At 40.4% G+C, this 17,036-nt stretch overlaps 1 protein-coding gene across 1 annotated transcript in view; it reads right to left on the bottom strand.

The window, feature by feature from the left end:
• The window catches only part of tulp1a (TUB like protein 1a), a 74,304-nt gene that overhangs the window by 27,727 nt on the left and 29,541 nt on the right, over nt 1-17,036 (bottom strand). Inside the window, 2 exon segments of the mRNA XM_056450021.1 lie at nt 6,172-6,282; nt 10,967-11,083. Coding sequence (XP_056305996.1) covers nt 6,172-6,282; nt 10,967-11,083 — 228 coding nt within the window.

The raw sequence follows: 17,036 nt of genomic DNA, 5'->3' as shown, positions 1-17,036 counted from the left end.
AGTCACGGCCCTCATCGACTCCGGGTCAGCTGGAAATTTCATCTCGTACGCCCTCTGTCGCCAGCTCCAACTTAACACCGAAGCCTCGACGCACGTCTACCAGATCCAACCCATAACCAACGCAATCCATTCCCAGGCACGTATCCATCGCAAATGTGAACCTATCAATCTCCAAGTGGGATTGCTCCACAAGGAGGAGATCCAATTTCTGGTTCTGGAGGGTGCATCTATGGACATCATTCTAGGGCGCCCGTGGCTGGTGAAGCACGATCCCATCCTCTCTTGGGGCACAGGAGAAATAAAGAAATGGGGTGAAGACTGCAAACCCAGATGTTTTCCCGACCTACCTGTTCAACTTCAGAAACCCCTTACCATCTATGTCACGTCTGTCGAAAGTCCAGTCGATAAACGATCCATTCAAATCCCGAAGATCTACTCCGCATATAAAGACGTTTTTTGCCCCAAGAGAGCTTCCCAGCTACCTCCACATCGGCCATGGGACTGCGCCATAGACCTGCTGCCAGACGCTCCTATGCCCAAAGGTAGGATCTACCCGTTGTCCCTTCCAGAAAATAAGGCCATGGAGGAGTATATTCAGGAAGCACTGAGTCAGGGGTATATCCGCCCGCTGCCTCAAGCTTTTTCTTTGTAGCCAAAAAGGATGGAGGGCTGCGTCCTTGCATCGACTATCGAGTTCTGAATCAAGGAACAAAGTTCCGGTATCCCCTTCCTCTCGTCCCTGCGGCCCTGGAACAACTCCGATCCGCCAAGGTATTCACGAAGTTGGACCTCCGCAGCGCCTACAATCTGGTCAGAATACGTGAGGGGGACGAGTGGAAGACGGCGTTTGTGACCCCTACAGGGCACTACGAATACCTGGTCATGCCCTATGGTCTGGTCAACGCCCCCTCCGTATTCCAGAACTTCATTCACGAAGTCCTCCGGGAGTTCCTCCATATCTCCGTCATAGTCTACATTGATGACATCCTGATTTACTCCCGGAGTGAGGCCGAACACCGCCACCACGTTGCGGAGGTCCTACAAACCCTCAGAGACCATCAATTGTACCTCAAGGCTGAAAAATGTTCCTTCCACCTACCGTCTGTTCAGTTCTTGGGGTACATTATTGATCAGAAAGGGGTTCGCATGGACGAGGGGAAGGTCACTGCCGTTGTCTCCTGGCCAAAACCAACAACTATTAAAGAACTCCAGCGATTTTTCTAGGGTTTGCCAATTTCTATAGACGTTTCATCCACAACTACAGTCTCATTACCGCTCCGCTGACCAACCTACTCAAAAACCACCCCAAGAAACTCTCCTGGCCTCCCGAAGCCGATGCAGCCTTCCAAACCCTCAAACAATCCTTCACTCAAGCTCCACTCCTGACTCACCCCGATCCTGAAATCCCGTTCGTGGTCGAGGTAGATGCCTCGACAACTGGAGTGGGAGCCATCCTGTCACAACATCAAGGTACACCAGCATTACTCCATCCATGCGCCTATTTCTCAAGGAAGCTCAGCCCGGCGGAGAGAAACTATGACATCGGAAATCGGGAGCTATTGGCTATCAAGCTTGCCCTGGAAGAATGGCGACACTGGCTGGAGGGAGCCAAACATCCTTTCCAGGTGATTACAGACCATAAGAATCTCCAGTACCTCAAAGAAGCCAAAAGACTCTGTCCTCGTCAGGCCCGATGGTCCCTGTTCTTCTCCCGATTCCAATTCTCAATATCTTACCAACCTGGGTCAAAGAACATCCTAGCGGACGCACTTTCCCGTATTTATGATCAGCCGGAAATCATGGAGACCCCAGCCAAAATCCTCCCAGAACAGATCACGGTCTGTCCCATCACCTGGTCCGCTCCTACAGTCGTCGCCACTCCCGAATCCAGGACTCCGCCGGGCTGTCCCCCCAATCGTCGCTTCATTCCTGAAAACCAACGGGTAGATCTGATTCATTCCACCCATACATCTTTGGGCACAGGGCATCCCGGGGCCAACAACACCCTCTCGCTGCTATCCCAACGCTTTTGGTGGCCGCACATGGCGAGGGATGTGAGGAGATACGTTCAAGGCTGTAGAGAGTGCGCTATGTCGAAGAGTCCTCGCCATCTACCTGCAGGTAAACTCCATCCCTTGCCCATTCCAAACCGCCCCTGGTCACACCTAGGAGTTGACTTCATGACAGATCTCCCATCATCTGAAGGTAATACCTGCATTTTAGTCATTGTCGATCGATTTTCCAAATTCTGCCGTCTGATTCCCTTGAAGGGTCTGCCCACAGCCCTAGAAACCGCCGAAACCCTATTCAACCATGTCTTCCGATGCTTTGGGTTACCTGAAGACATAGTCTCGGACCGAGGACCCCAGTTAATCTCCAGACTATGGAAAGCCTTCTTCAGACTCCTAGGTGTGACCGTCAGCCTCTCGTCTGGCTATCATCCACAGACCAACGGCCAGACAGAGAGGAAGATCCAAGAAGTGGGGCGGTTCCTCAGAACATTCTGTCACGGTCATCAACTCCTGGAGCTAGTTTCTGGGCTGGGCGGAATACGCCCAGAATTCCCTGCGGCAACCTACCACCGGACTTACGCCATTCCAGTATATTCTGGGCTTCCAACCTCCACTCTTTCCCTGGGATGGCGAACCTTCTGATGTCCCCGCAGTGGATTACTGGTTCCGGGAGAGCGAGAGGGTCTGGGACGATGCTCATCACCATCTCCAGAGGGCAGTTCGCAGAGCCAAGGAGGTCTCCGACAAGAGGAGGATTCCAGGTCCTAGCTATGCGCGGGGGCAGAAAGTTTGGCTCTCCACCAGAGACATCCGCTTGCGACTGCCCACCCAAAAACTTAGTCCCAGATTTGTTGGTCCCTTCACCATCCTGGAGCAGGTCAACCCCGTCACGTTTAAGTTACAGTTACCACCACAATATAGAATCCACCCCACATTCCACGTGTCACTCCTCAAACCCTTTCACGACCCTCTGATTCCCTCCACAGAGCCTGGCCATGAAGAGGAACCTCCTCCCCCACTGATGTCGGAAGTTGGATCCATCTACAAGGTCAAGGACATTCTACGGTCCTGACGTCGTGGTGGTCAGCTGGAATATCTTGTCGACTGGGAGGGATACGGTCCGGAGGAGAGATCTTGGGTCGCCAGATCAGATATATTAGATCCTGCACTTATGGAGGAGTTCCACTCCAATCACCCCGAGTTTCCAGCACCTCGTGGACGTGGTAGACCACCACGGCGTCGGAGGTATAGGCCCTCAGGAGCGGGCCCTGGGGAGGGTGGTAATGTCACGGATTGGCCAGGCTCTTCCACCAGCATCACGCAAAGATCACCATCACCTGAGTATTAACCACACACAGCTGCACCCAATCACTTATAGTCACTACATAAGCACACACCTCACTTCACTCAGGGTCCGGTCTCGTTCCTACGAAGCGGACTCTGAGTGAACACCTCCTGGTAATCACTAGCCTTCGATCTCAGTATCTTGTACTTATCTGCTCTCTGTCTCTCCTAGTTTGTCCAGTGTTCCCGGTATCCTGTCTGCCTTGTGTTTATCGTCAGTCTGTCTTCCCCGCAAGCCCTCTGGTGTGTGCATTCGGTCCTCCTCAGTATCAGTCATCCAACCTGCCGCAACGGATCATCAGACCAACCTAACTCCACTCGCTTCTCCTCCGTTCTCCTTGTGTGCTTATATGTTGTAAATAAACATCGTTGATAATTCACTCACCTCCTTTGTCCGTCTGCTTCCCATAACAATAATGGTCAATTAGTTAATGTATTTACTAACATGATAGTTTTGCATTTATTAGGGTATTCATTCATATTTGTTAATGTTAGTTAATGCTATTTAAGTTAAATAACATTGTTAACTGAAAGTGCATTAAGTAATGTTAACAATCACGGCAACACTTTATTTTGATGGTCCATTTGAGTATTAGTAGACTGTCTGCTTAATATCTGTTGATATTGCTGCTAAACAGATATTAAACTGACTATAAGAAACTTTGCACTGTACATGTACCCTAACCCCAACCCACACCCTAACCCCAACCTAACAGTTTACTTATAATCTAATGAGAATTAGTTGGCATGTAGATGCAATGTACAGTAATGTAAATTTAACAAACGGACCATCAAAATAAAGTGTGACCACAATCACAACTTGAGTTTTAATAATGCATTACTAAATGTTGAACTATATTAATTATTGGTTTATAATATTATTCATACTTAGTTATTGTTAGTTAATGCATTAATTAACATGAACCAGTGGACCATTATTCTAAAGTGTTACCTTTTTATTTATTTTTTCCCATATTTGTACAACACAAATTTGAGCAATTCCAGCATTATGGATTTGACAATTACTGTAAAAACTTGAAGCATAATTCACGGAGAATGTGTATGTGAAAGTATATTTAATCACATTTGCCATACATGTGACATGTCTGTGTTATGAATATGACAGATGCAAAATTCGCACTGGTGTGACTTGGGTATATCAAATAAAATTGTTTGAAAAAGATTACAGAGACATATGAGTACTTTAACAGTATGTAAATTACAAGCCTACACAAACAACTTAAAAGGGGTTTCACTACATTGCATAAAATTTATTATTATTATTATTGTTATTATTATTATTATTATCACTTTATTATTAGCATCACGCAGTTGCTGCAGATTTCTTGGTTGCACATCCATGATACAAATCTCTCGTTCCGCCACATCCCAAATATGCTCTATTGGATTGATCTCTGGTGACTATGGAGGGCGTTTGAGTACAGGGAACTCATTGTCATGGATCATGCAAGAAATCAGTCTGAGATGATTTATGATTTATGACATGGCACTTTATCCTACTGGAAGTAGCCATCAGAAGATGGGTAAACTGTGGTCATAAAGCAATGGACATGGTCACCAATAATACTCAGGTAGGCTGTGGCATTGACACAATGCTCAATTGGTACTAATGGGCCCAAAGTGTGCCAAAAAAATATCTCCCACAGCATTACACCACCATCACCAGCCTAAACTGTTGACACAAGACAGGATGGATCCATGCTTTCATGTTGTTGACATCAAAGTCTGACCCTACCATCCAAATGTTGCAGCAGAAATCGAGACTCAGCAGACCAGGCAACGTTTTTCCAATCTTTTATTGTTCAATTTTGGTGAGCTTGTGTAAATTGTAGCCTCAGTTTCCTGTTCTTATCTGACAGGAGTGGCACCGGTGTGATGTTCTGCTGCTGTAGTCCATCCGCCTCAAGGTTGGACGTGTTGTGCGTTTAGAGATGCTCCTCTGTATACCTTGGTTGTAACAAGTGGTTAATTGAGTTATTATTGCCTTTCTATCCGTCTGGTCGTTCTCCTCTGACCTCAGGCATCAACAAGGTATTTGTGCCCACAGAACTGCCGCTCACTGAATATTTCCTCTTTTTCAGACCATTCTCTGTAAACCCTAGAAATGGTTGTGCGTGAAAACCCCAATAGATCAGTAGTTTCTGAAATACTCAGACCAGCCCATCTGGCACCAACAATTATGCCCCATTCAAAGTCAGTTAAATCACCTTTCTTCCCTATTCTGAAGCTCAGTTTGAACTGCAGCAGATCATCTTGACCATGCCGACATGCCTAAACGCATTAAGTTGCTGCCATGTGATTGGCTGATTAGAAATTTGCGTTACCAGGACAGGTGTATCTAATAAAGTGGCCGGTGAGTGTATGTTTGTTTCTTTACACTTATAGCTTATATTCTTTATAGTTTCTCATATTATTACATAATTGTGCTAAAAATTGTAACAAAGCATAAAAAACATAATAGTCATATTTGCAACATTCTTACTTTACTTTCATTTGGAGGATAATGTGACCCAGATATGTTTTTCATAGACTTTAAACATTTTTTGTTGCCTTATTTATTTATAATTTTTTTTAGTTAAATCAAATTTACTTGTCATCTGAACTTATCAAACTAAAATACTAAAATATTAAGTTAGACTTTGCATAACTTCAAAAAAAGTAGTTGAAACTTCATTAACTTATTTAAATAAGTTAAATAACATAAAAAAAAACCTTTGAAGTCATGACTTAGGTAAATTTGTTTTACAGTGTATGCAAATTTACAAGCTACAGTATTAAAGAAAAGTGAAATTACCTTTCTTTTTTGCGATAAAATCTGGTTTGTCTCCATTTATCTGAAACATGGAAGCTGGCTCCTTTTTAGCCTTGGCTGTTTTTCCTTTGCTTTCTGATTCTCCTTTATTCTCTGCAAAGATTCACAATGAGAAAATGGTCAAACATTGACATATTTAGAATAAATATATGAGTTATTTTATCATTCTGGTGGTTTAGTTGGAGTTGATGAGCTGAAGTGAATGTAGAATTCATTCACAGGGTAATTTAGCTGAGTGTCCTTGTGTGACAGTCAAGTCAGGACCAGTTCCCAGAACCCCCTGGGGTTATTCAGGTGTGCCAAATACACATAATCAGCAGAGCTTATAGTTGAAGAGCAGTGAATTGGTAAAGTCTAAAAGAGAGAGTGGATACTTGTGCATGTACATATCAATATAGCATCATTTTTGTGACACTGTACAACAATAATTACTATTTTTATATTGTGAGGGGTAGGTGTAGGTTTGGGGTAGTGGTTGACATTAAAAACACAATGTAATAAGTAACTTAATAAATATTCTAAATAATTCAGTAATTTCTGGCTGGAGCTGTATGCCTTCTAAAAACTATCCAGTGGATTTCAACAAATGAAGTCATTTAGTGCATACATACTGACCATGAATGTCAACATGATTTCATAATATATTTATTTATATAAATAATACGTATATTATTTTTTTTTTTATATTGTAAATATTATTATTAAATATTAAATAATAAATTATAATTTCCCACCCTTGCCATTCAAACACATCACATAATGGCAACTATGTATGTTTCCACCCGGAAGAAACTTACGCCAACATGGTGTAAACATTTTGCGAGGAGATTTGCCATCAAGAATAATTAAAAAATTATCTCAGAAAACCAGTGCAATCAGACACTGGGCTGTTCAGAGAATGATATTGTGTAACACATAAGATTTTGATTCTTATGGTAGATACATAGACAGAATGATGTCTGATCACATCCTCCAGAAACATCTATAAAAGGAGGTTGGTGTCATGAATTCATTCCTTTCAAGTGTGCAATAGCATTAGCTTGGGCAACCTGAACAAATTCAATTTGTCATGATTTGAATTTATGAGAAAGTTGGTGTTAGTTTTCATCAGTGTGCCCTTTCAAATTTTAAATTTTATTGTAAGGCATTTGATAGATGGCTGTAGAGGGAAATTTCTGTCTTTATACAAAGTTCTTTTTCAAATTTGAAATCGATTTACAGTTGAAGTCAGAATTATTAGCCCCCTTTGAATTTTTATCTTTTTAAATATTTCCCAAATGATGTTTAACAGAGCAAGGAAATTTTCACAGTATGTCTGATCATTTTTGTCCTTCCGGTAAAGTCTTATTTGCTTTATTTTGGCTAGAATAAAAGCAGTTTTATTTTTTGAAAACCATTAACTACTGTACAGGTGCGGATACATCTACATCTCTCCAGTATTTATGTGGCTAACTTGGTATTGTTGTTTTCAATGTTGTTTTCCTGTCTGACCTCTGAGAATACGAGATATGAATCAATCGCACATCAAAGGAAGCAGAGTTCCAGAACACACACATCCATTGCATAATCACCATGGACTAATAGTAGTTCAAAAGTGTTAAGGAGCTAAACAATCTCCCCTAGAATGTTTGCTTTCAAACTGCCAAAACAAACTCAAAACATACTCCATTTTGGCCAGATTTTGTTCGAAATTACATCATCTTAGTTTGTTCTTTGATTTTGTTTAAAGGGCACATAGGTTACTCCTTTTTCATATTTAATATAAGATTTTTGTGTCCCCAGAATGTGTCTGTAACGTTTCAACTCAAAACACCCATCAGATTATTTATTATAGCTGTTTGAAGTGTCTATATTATAGCTGGAAAAAAGGTTTTGCTGCTTTTTTGTACTGGCCCTTTAAGGCTAGTCCTCCCCGCCCACCGTTCCCACGTGCCTGTCAGCAATCGCCGCCCTCGGCTGCCTCAGGAAGCAGATCTCACGTAACGTGTGTGAGAAATACTACAGTAAGAACTTTAACAATCACTATTTGATGCATATTTTTGTGGATTTTGCAACAATGAGTCACACACAATGTCATTACAAAGTTCACGCACACACACAGCAAGGGCACAAACACTTAGCGCAGACTCGTACACACACACACATAGCTCAGACACACAGACACACACAGAGAGAGAGAGAGAGACAGCGCGTTAAGCTTTGCACTCGTTTTGCATGCATATGTGACATGATACTGGTAATATCCACTGCTGTATGGATATCTCTTATATTAATGTACAAAATAAACCTGATTTAACGTCCACAAACCACGATTGAAGCGTCTTCCTTTATAATTGTTCTGACACGCGGCTGTGCGGATTAAGTGCATCTGAAGTGAATCGCTGTAATTCATTACACACATGCTCTGTTTTAAAACATTTTAAACTTGTGAAACTCACTCTTGATCACGTTTGATGATGATTGATGATCCTAGCGAACTGAACACACCTTTTATTGCCGGCTGCTTTGCGCTTGTCCTCTCTTGATGATATTATTATACACGTGACAACCGGACATGTTAATGTGCGCAGCAGTCAATCAATATTGGTGGGCCGGGGGACAGCACTCCTACGTAAAGTTGCGGTCGATCTGAAAACTGCTTCAATTGGTCCACTGTTTTTATGTTGTTAAATTTGAAAAAAAAAAGGACTAGGTGTGTTTATTTCACCCCAATATGACAGTTTATACACTATACTTACACACATTTCTGTCCAAACAGCTTGAAAAGTAGATTTTTCACCATAGGTGCCCTTTAAAGTAAAGCGGCACCAAGGGCGTATATTATATACACACTCCTTCGCACACAATCATACACTAAGGACAATTTAGTATAGCAGTTTGGGACAACATTTTCAAGTTAAGTTATTGGTAATGAGGGGGGGGGGGGCAGGAGGGGGGCTTTGGGGATGGAAAGGAGTGGTTTTAGGCAGCGGGCTAGAGTCACGGTGGTCCCTATGGCCAGTCCACCCCTGCCTATAGCGCATATGTTTGGACAGTGGAGGAAACCCATGCCAACATGGGGTGAAGATGGAAACTACACACAGAAATGCAACTGGCCTAGCTAGGATTCAAACCAGTGACCATCTTGCTCAGTGGCTAACCATTGAGCTACCGTGCCGCCTTAAATGTAACTTCACATTTAAAATGTAAAGGTAATGTCTGACAAAAAGGTAGTTTAATAAATACTTTCCGTTTACTGAAGACTTATTTGTGCATCACTTAACACCGCATCTGAACACAGTTTTGCAAGTATATAGCCATTTATGCACCTTAAACTAAAAGATGAATTTACATGTCCATGTTCTGTTCCTTCTCTGAGCATGTAAACAGAACAACACACTATATTTAACACTTTAAAAAAATTAAAATAAATCAAATACAATAAGTAATAAAAAAACAACAACATTACATCAAGCATGTCTTATAGTGCAAAAGTATATTTACATGACTTTACTTTGATAAGGAATGAATCCAGACTTTTGGAAAGGGGGAGGCATATGACACTCAGACACTGGCTAAACATTGAATTTTGGTCACTTGACCTCACAACCTAGATCTAACCTAATATTAATGTTTTATGACATTGTGTGCCTGCTGGGCAATAACTAAATGCACTACAGAATGTTATGTTTACACACAATCACAAAATACATGTAAATTAATCACCTTTTTTTACAGCGTAATACTCACTACTTGAGTACTTTTAAAAGCTTTACTTTTTACTCATACTTTGAGTAATTGTTACAACAGATACTTTAACTCTACTTGCTCTACATTTTTAGGTAAGTAATGGAACTTTTTCTTGAGCATGATTTTTCAGTACTCTTTTCTCCACTGCTTAATGTGCAAGTAGCTCAAACTTAGCAATATTTTTTTTTGAAGGTGATTAAATTATTAGTGGGGACATTTCAATAAATCATGGATATTGGTGGGGACACATCCCCTCCGTCCATTATACCTGCCAACACTCCTGTTTTTCCCAGAAGTCTCCCGAATTTCAAACCCATCTCCCATTTTGTTCTGTCTCCTGGAAAACTCCCGGAATTTAACCCCCAACCCCAATAAGTAAGTAAATTTTAACTTTATACATTGTAGGTCAAAGCAGGGCCATGCCATTGCAGATTGTCTGTTGAAACATACTGGTTAGCAGCTGGACTTTATTTTCCATTTGTTAAAGTCATTTCTCCACTTTATCTGAGGGGCTTGATCAAACGCCCCCCCCGAGGAGCTTACCATCTGTCTTTTAACAGCAGTGAAAATGAGGCCAAAGCGAACAAACGAATCCTCCACAGCATAACTAAAAACAAGAGTTCATTTCACTTAAAGGTCCCCGACTTCAGCTCTCAGATAAACAGGAGGGTGATCTTTAAAACTGCTCTGCTTTATTGTTCAGGCTAATCTTCTTAGCTCACGAGATCGAGCGCTAATCCTCTTCCTGAGCAGCAAACCCCCATGCGTGTGTACATAACCACATTAAGAGTTACACACACTGAAGCCATTGTCTAACCGTTTCCTCCCTATCTAAAGTGTTTCACTCCGAGGGGAGAAAACCAAACACCCAAAAAGTTTTAAGGGACCAAAATGGTGTCTGTTTGAAAACCCTCACCCCGTAAAGTTCAAAGTGACTCTTATAATAACATAAATAGCACTTGACTGTTGAGGCCTGTGGAAAAAAGCTGAGAATGAACCCTGGCCTCGCTCTTTATCATGCGTTGGAGTGTGAATACGCTCATCTGACCTTTAGGCTTTGGTTTCTTTTCTTTGGTGCCAGCGGGAGTGCTTTCTTTGGTAGTTTTTTTCTTTGTCTTCTTCTGTGAGGTCTCTTCATCATCATCATCATCTTCATCATCAGAATCTGATAAAAATGATAAAAATGTTTTCATTAACAATGAAATCAGTCTTGATATCTTTATATATATATATATATATATATATATATATATATATATATATATATATATATATATATATATATATATATATATATATATTATTAGTGTGTATGTGTTAAACCCATAAAAATATGCTTGTCTTTAATATCTTTCATTAGAATGGAATTGAGTCACCATTGGGTCATGCTTTGACTGATTACTGACCGATAATCCCCTGTTGGTTGATGACATAACAACAACCCCATTCACTGATATTGGCGACCTTGTTAAAAATGAAAGGTCACCAAAAAACTAAAATTTTGTCATCATTTACTCACCCTTTACTGCAGAACTTGCATGAGTTTCTTTCTTCCCTTGAACACAAAGTAAGCTATTTTGAAAAAGGCTGGAAACTGGTTACCATTAACTTATGTAGTATTTTCTTACATTCTTCAAACTTAAAGAACTCTATCATACACTCAGCGCAATAAGGCGCAAGACATGTTTCCACAACGTTTTGCTATTTTCAGACCAACGCAATCTTAATTTTCCCGTTTCCGCCATGTTGTTTAAATAGCAAATCCATTTGAATCACTTTGTGGACTCATGGGTGTTCTGGTTTAGAAAAGAGGTGTGCTAAGGCACTTTGTTGGGGGTCCTTCAGGCCCTTCAGGGCTGAGACTAAGCCCAGGGAAGGTGACTGGCCCCCGGGCCCACTCGTTAAGGCCAGAGCCTTAAGGGGGAGCTCCAGGGCTGAGACTAAGCCCAGGAAAAGTGACTGGCCCCCTTGACCAATTGGTGTGGCCAGAGACCATTGAAGTGGGTGGCAAAACGGGCCCTCCAGGGCTTAAACTAAGCCCAGGGAAGGTGACAGGCCCCTTGGGCTCCGTCACTGTGGCCAGAGAACTTGGAAAGAGGAGGCAAAGGGGGGCCTCCTGGGCTGAGACTAAGGCCAGGAAAGGTGACTGACACCCGGCCTCGCTTACTGTGACCCTGAAACGGGGTTGCTTTTTTAAGGAACTAAAATAGACTTTGCAATAGACCAGCTGAAAGCAGTGCAGAGCGCGTTAGTTGTGCACCTCGCTTACACATTGCTTAATACACACAGGATGTGTACAGCAATACACAAATATCTTTACAAATGAAAACGAATTAAAGAAAAAAAATATTGCTTTCTACATAAATATAAAAACCACTGCCTCCTTGCCTTCTTCATCTCGGGGGGCTTTTTTTTTTTTGTTTATTTAAGACAATTTGCAGTTGCATATTGTTATTATCATTGGCAGTATTATTTATTTTAAGCATATTTCTATTCATTTTAATAAAAACTAGTTAAATTTGTCCACCTGTCAGGTTTTGGACCATATGGGGCATAGCATGTGTATTTGGATATAGCTCAGTTTTTTGAACACTTCGTTATTATTGTTCATTTAGTCATTTGCTGGAAATTAGAACTGAATTTTGAAGTAGTTTTGAAACAAATCTTTGCGCTTAACAAACAAAATGAATTATGTAGGCTAATGGATGTAATTGTGCGTACAACACTGTTTCCTTATCCATGAAGGAGAGAAAGATAAAGTTAAAGTAAAGGCCTATTGGAGGAGGATTATTCTTTATCCTCTCGCTGCAGATGCTGTTTAACTGTTTTCTCACTAGTGAAGCATTCAGTTTTTCCACTAACAAAGTCCGCCATGTAAAAAGCAAATGCGCCATGGCATGATGCAACTGACTCTTAAAGGGAATAGGAGATGAGACTCTGATTGATTTAATCTCGAAACACACTCACAACTCATTAAAAGAAGAAGCTTAACCTGTTAGACAATGTGCAGCGGCGCAGAGCAGGTTTTTCAGTCCTTAAAATAGCAAAAGTGGATTCAGATACGCCCTTAAGGGCTCTATTTTAATGGTCTAGGCACAAAGTCTAAAGCGCAGGGTGCAAAAACATTAAGGGTGTGTCCGAATCTATTTGCTATTTACATGGTGGACTTAAGTGGAAAAACTGAACGCTTCACTAGCGGGAAAAAAGTTAAACGGAGCATCTGCAGCACAAGAATAAAGAACGAGCCACCAATAATCGGCCTTTACTTTCACTTTCTATCTTTTGTGGATAAGGAAACGGTGTTGGACACATTCCGTTGAGGACATCCATTAGCCTACAGAATTAATTTTGTTTGTTATGCACAACGATTTGTTTCAAAACAATTTCAAAATTCAGTTTTAATTTCTAGAAAATTTATAAATGAACAATAATAACAAAAAACTGAGCTATATCCAAACACACGTCCTATGCCACATATGGTCCAAAACCCAACAGGTGGACAAATCTAAGCTTGTTTTTAATAAAACAAATATAAATATGCATATAATAAATACTACTACTAATAATAATAACATTATACAAAAGCAAGTTGTCATGAATAAACTGAAAAAGCCCCCCGAGATGAAGAAGGCATGGAGGCAGTGGTTTTTATATTTATGTAGAAAGTAATAATTTTTGTAATATTTTTTCAAAAATATCTTTTTCATTTGTAAAGATATTTGTGTATTACTGTGCATCCTGCATGTTTGAAGCAATGTGTAAGCGAGGCGCACAACTAACATGTTCTGCACTGGACTTTAGACCTGCTTTCAGCTGGTCTATTGCTCAGTCTATTTTAGTTCCTCAAAATAGCAATGCGCCAACAATACACCTTAACACACCACTTTTCTAGAACAGAACATGAGTCCACAGAGTGGCACAAATGGATTTGCTATTTAAACAACGTGGTGGAAAATGGGAAAATTACGGTTGCGTTTGGTCTGAAAATCACATCAACACATCGTGGAAGCATGTCTTGCGCCTTATTGCACCAGGTGTATGAAAGCTGAGTAACTGGTGAATTAATTTTTATTTTGGGCTGAATAAATATGAGCAACTGTAAAAAAAAAAAACTTACTACTGTTTCACCATTTGATTTTTTGCTCAAAATTTTAACAAAACAACTCAACTCTAATTGAGAACAATTTTTTGGACCATTTACCTCATTTTCTATTTAATTATGATGTTTAAATATTGCAATTTTGTGACATTTTAAGCACATCTTTGCTGGATTAGCTTGTTGGATAACCACACTTTTGATATACCAAAAACATCTCCTAAAGATTTAGAATAAAGATATGCTACTTTTTTTTAAATAAAAATTTCTTACATCATATATCATAAAAAATAGCAACCTGTTAAAGTAAAAAAAAACAAAACAAAAAACAGACAACTAGCAAACTGGCCATCACACAACTTTCCTCAGTTAGAATTTGGGATACTTCAGAACGGCAAGTCATGCCGTGCCAAATTTGGTTTCATAAATTCTATACCAAAACATGATTCTGCTTGATCTTAAAGATTTTTTTGATGAGTTATTTTAACTATTTATTATGGCATAGCAGTCAAAATAGCACAAATGAGCTCATGTATAGGACAAATTCTAGATGTTTGACAATGAGGGGTGGATCTTTCAAACCACCCAAACCCCCCGGCTACAGGCCGGAATACAGTTTTGTCAAATAACTAAAATCATTTGTGTGTCACAATTATTGGCACCCCTATAAATTCTTATGAGCAACTTTATTTTAAAATATATTAATTCATTCATTTTCTTTTGGCTTAGTCCCTTTATTAATCAGGGGTCACCACAGCGGAATGAACCGCCAACTTATCGAGCACATGTTTTACGCAGCGGATGCTCTTTCAGCCGCAACTTATCACTGGAACACCCATACACTCTCATTCACTATGGCCAGTTTAGCTTACCCAATTCACCTATAGTGCATGTCTTTGGACTTGTGGGGTAAACCGGAGCACTCGGAGGAAACCCACGCGAACACGAGGAGAACATGCACACTCCACACAGAAATGCCAACTGACCCAGCCGAGGCTCGAACCAGCGACCTTCTTGCTGTGAATCGACAGTGCTACCCACTGCACCACCGCGCCACCCATTTTAAAATATATATTGCACTGCTATTTTATTTATTTACTTATTAATTTGTTCATTCGTTTGTTCGTTTTTATCAGGTTTGGCCTCAAACTGAAAATTGTTTACCAGGGCTGTAAACACGGTGCGAATTAGACACTGTTGATCAGGGGGGTCAACTTTTTCTGTAATGTCCCAGCTAGCAAAACTCATGTGGCTCAAATTCAGCCCACACCAGACACTTACATCCGGCCCACATTCCGCATGGAATTATAGTACTTGGGCGGTCTGCTCCTGTTTTCAAGATCTGGGCCGCAATTAAGTCATTGCAATATCACATTTCAACCAAAATTCAAATAAATGAACCAGAACTGACCCTATTCTGGGCCACAGTTTGCTTTTATTCTGGCCCAGATTTGGCCCACACCAGACACTTATATCTGGACCACATACTGAATGGAATGATGGCTCTAGTGCGGTCCGCTCCTGTTTGTCAGATCTGGGCTACAAATAAGCTAAAGCAATACCACATATCAGCTACAATTCAACCAAATGAACCAGAACTGACCCTATTCTGGGCCACAATTGCTTTTATTCTGGCCCAGATCCGGCCTACACCTTACACTTGCTGGGTGTGGCAAAGTACAGAAATCCCAGCATGCTTTGCTGTATGAATACATTCTATAGCTTATTGGTGGTACAGTTTTCATTATTTGCTGTTGATTCTTATTTGCTGTTGATTCTGCTGTTTATGTTGACGTTGTTGATTTTGTTACTTTTAGTATCCTGTTTGTGGTGTTTGTGAGTTTTGTCAATTGTCACCATTGACGAGGTTCATGCGCTGATTATTAATGTCTCTGTGAGCAGATGTTGAACCATAGAATATTTTAAGCTTATAAGCCTTCATAATTCTGTGGCATGTGCAAGCATGTTATTACGTTACTTCTAATAATGTATTAAACATTGGTTAACATCAGTGAATTTTATTATTTCATCACAAGTTGTGCCTCAATTCATTTTATAGTATTTTTTTACTTGTCTTGTTTGCTGTAATGAATAAACTTTTCAAGTTCTTAAAAGCTACAGCAGCCCAAAATAAAATTTAAATAAAGAAGTTCAGGGCTCTGAGCCCAACTAAAGCAAACACTTTTCTCTATGATGGTGACTTTAGTCTTTGTGGCCCACATTTGTTTTAGGATAACTAGGCCACATTTGCCATATCTTCTCTGGGCCACTATAGGCTAACGGCTGCTTTAGCCAGAGTTTACTTTGCCGAATATTTGCCAAAAGTGGCCAACATATGTTTTAAAATAACTTGGCCACATTTGCCATATTTTCTCTGGGCCACATTAGGCTCAAAGGCGCAATAGTCAGAGCTTACTGTGCCAAATATTTGCCAAAAGTAGCACACATATGTCTTAAAATAACTGGGCCACATTTGCACTTACACATGACCCACTATAGGTTTAGACCCAGATTACCGTTAAATGACTATGCCACATTTTTGCCAACTGTTGCCCACATTTGTTCTCCATCATTTGGGCCAAATTTATCATTTTCCACATGGGTCACATTAGGCTCACATTCAGATTACATTTTGCCATAAGTGCCAGATCTTTGCCTTAAATGGCCCATATATGAATTTGAATATTTGGCCCCCCTTTACCATTGTACGGGTGGGCCACTTCAGGCTCACATTCATTTTGTCTGGACCGGAGGAATACCATCAGTGCTGCATAACTGCCTAAAGTAGCCCATATTCGCATGCTATCTAGAGTTATTTTGTGTAATATAGTCAGTCAAATGTATTTATTTAAATTACATCTATTTTATTAATTAAACATATATGTTTTCATTGTTTTGTAGAATATGTTTTGTATTCTGACCTACAGTATCCTCTGATTAGCTATTTCAAAGGATACATAGAAAAACTACAAACTATGCAACTAATTGTACTTTACTTTTAAACTATATGTAGAAACAAACA

Source organism: Danio aesculapii, chromosome 23, assembly GCF_903798145.1.
Source record: "Danio aesculapii chromosome 23, fDanAes4.1, whole genome shotgun sequence".
Lineage (NCBI taxonomy): Eukaryota > Metazoa > Chordata > Actinopteri > Cypriniformes > Danionidae > Danio > Danio aesculapii.
This window is presented reverse-complemented; position numbering and strand designations above follow the sequence as displayed.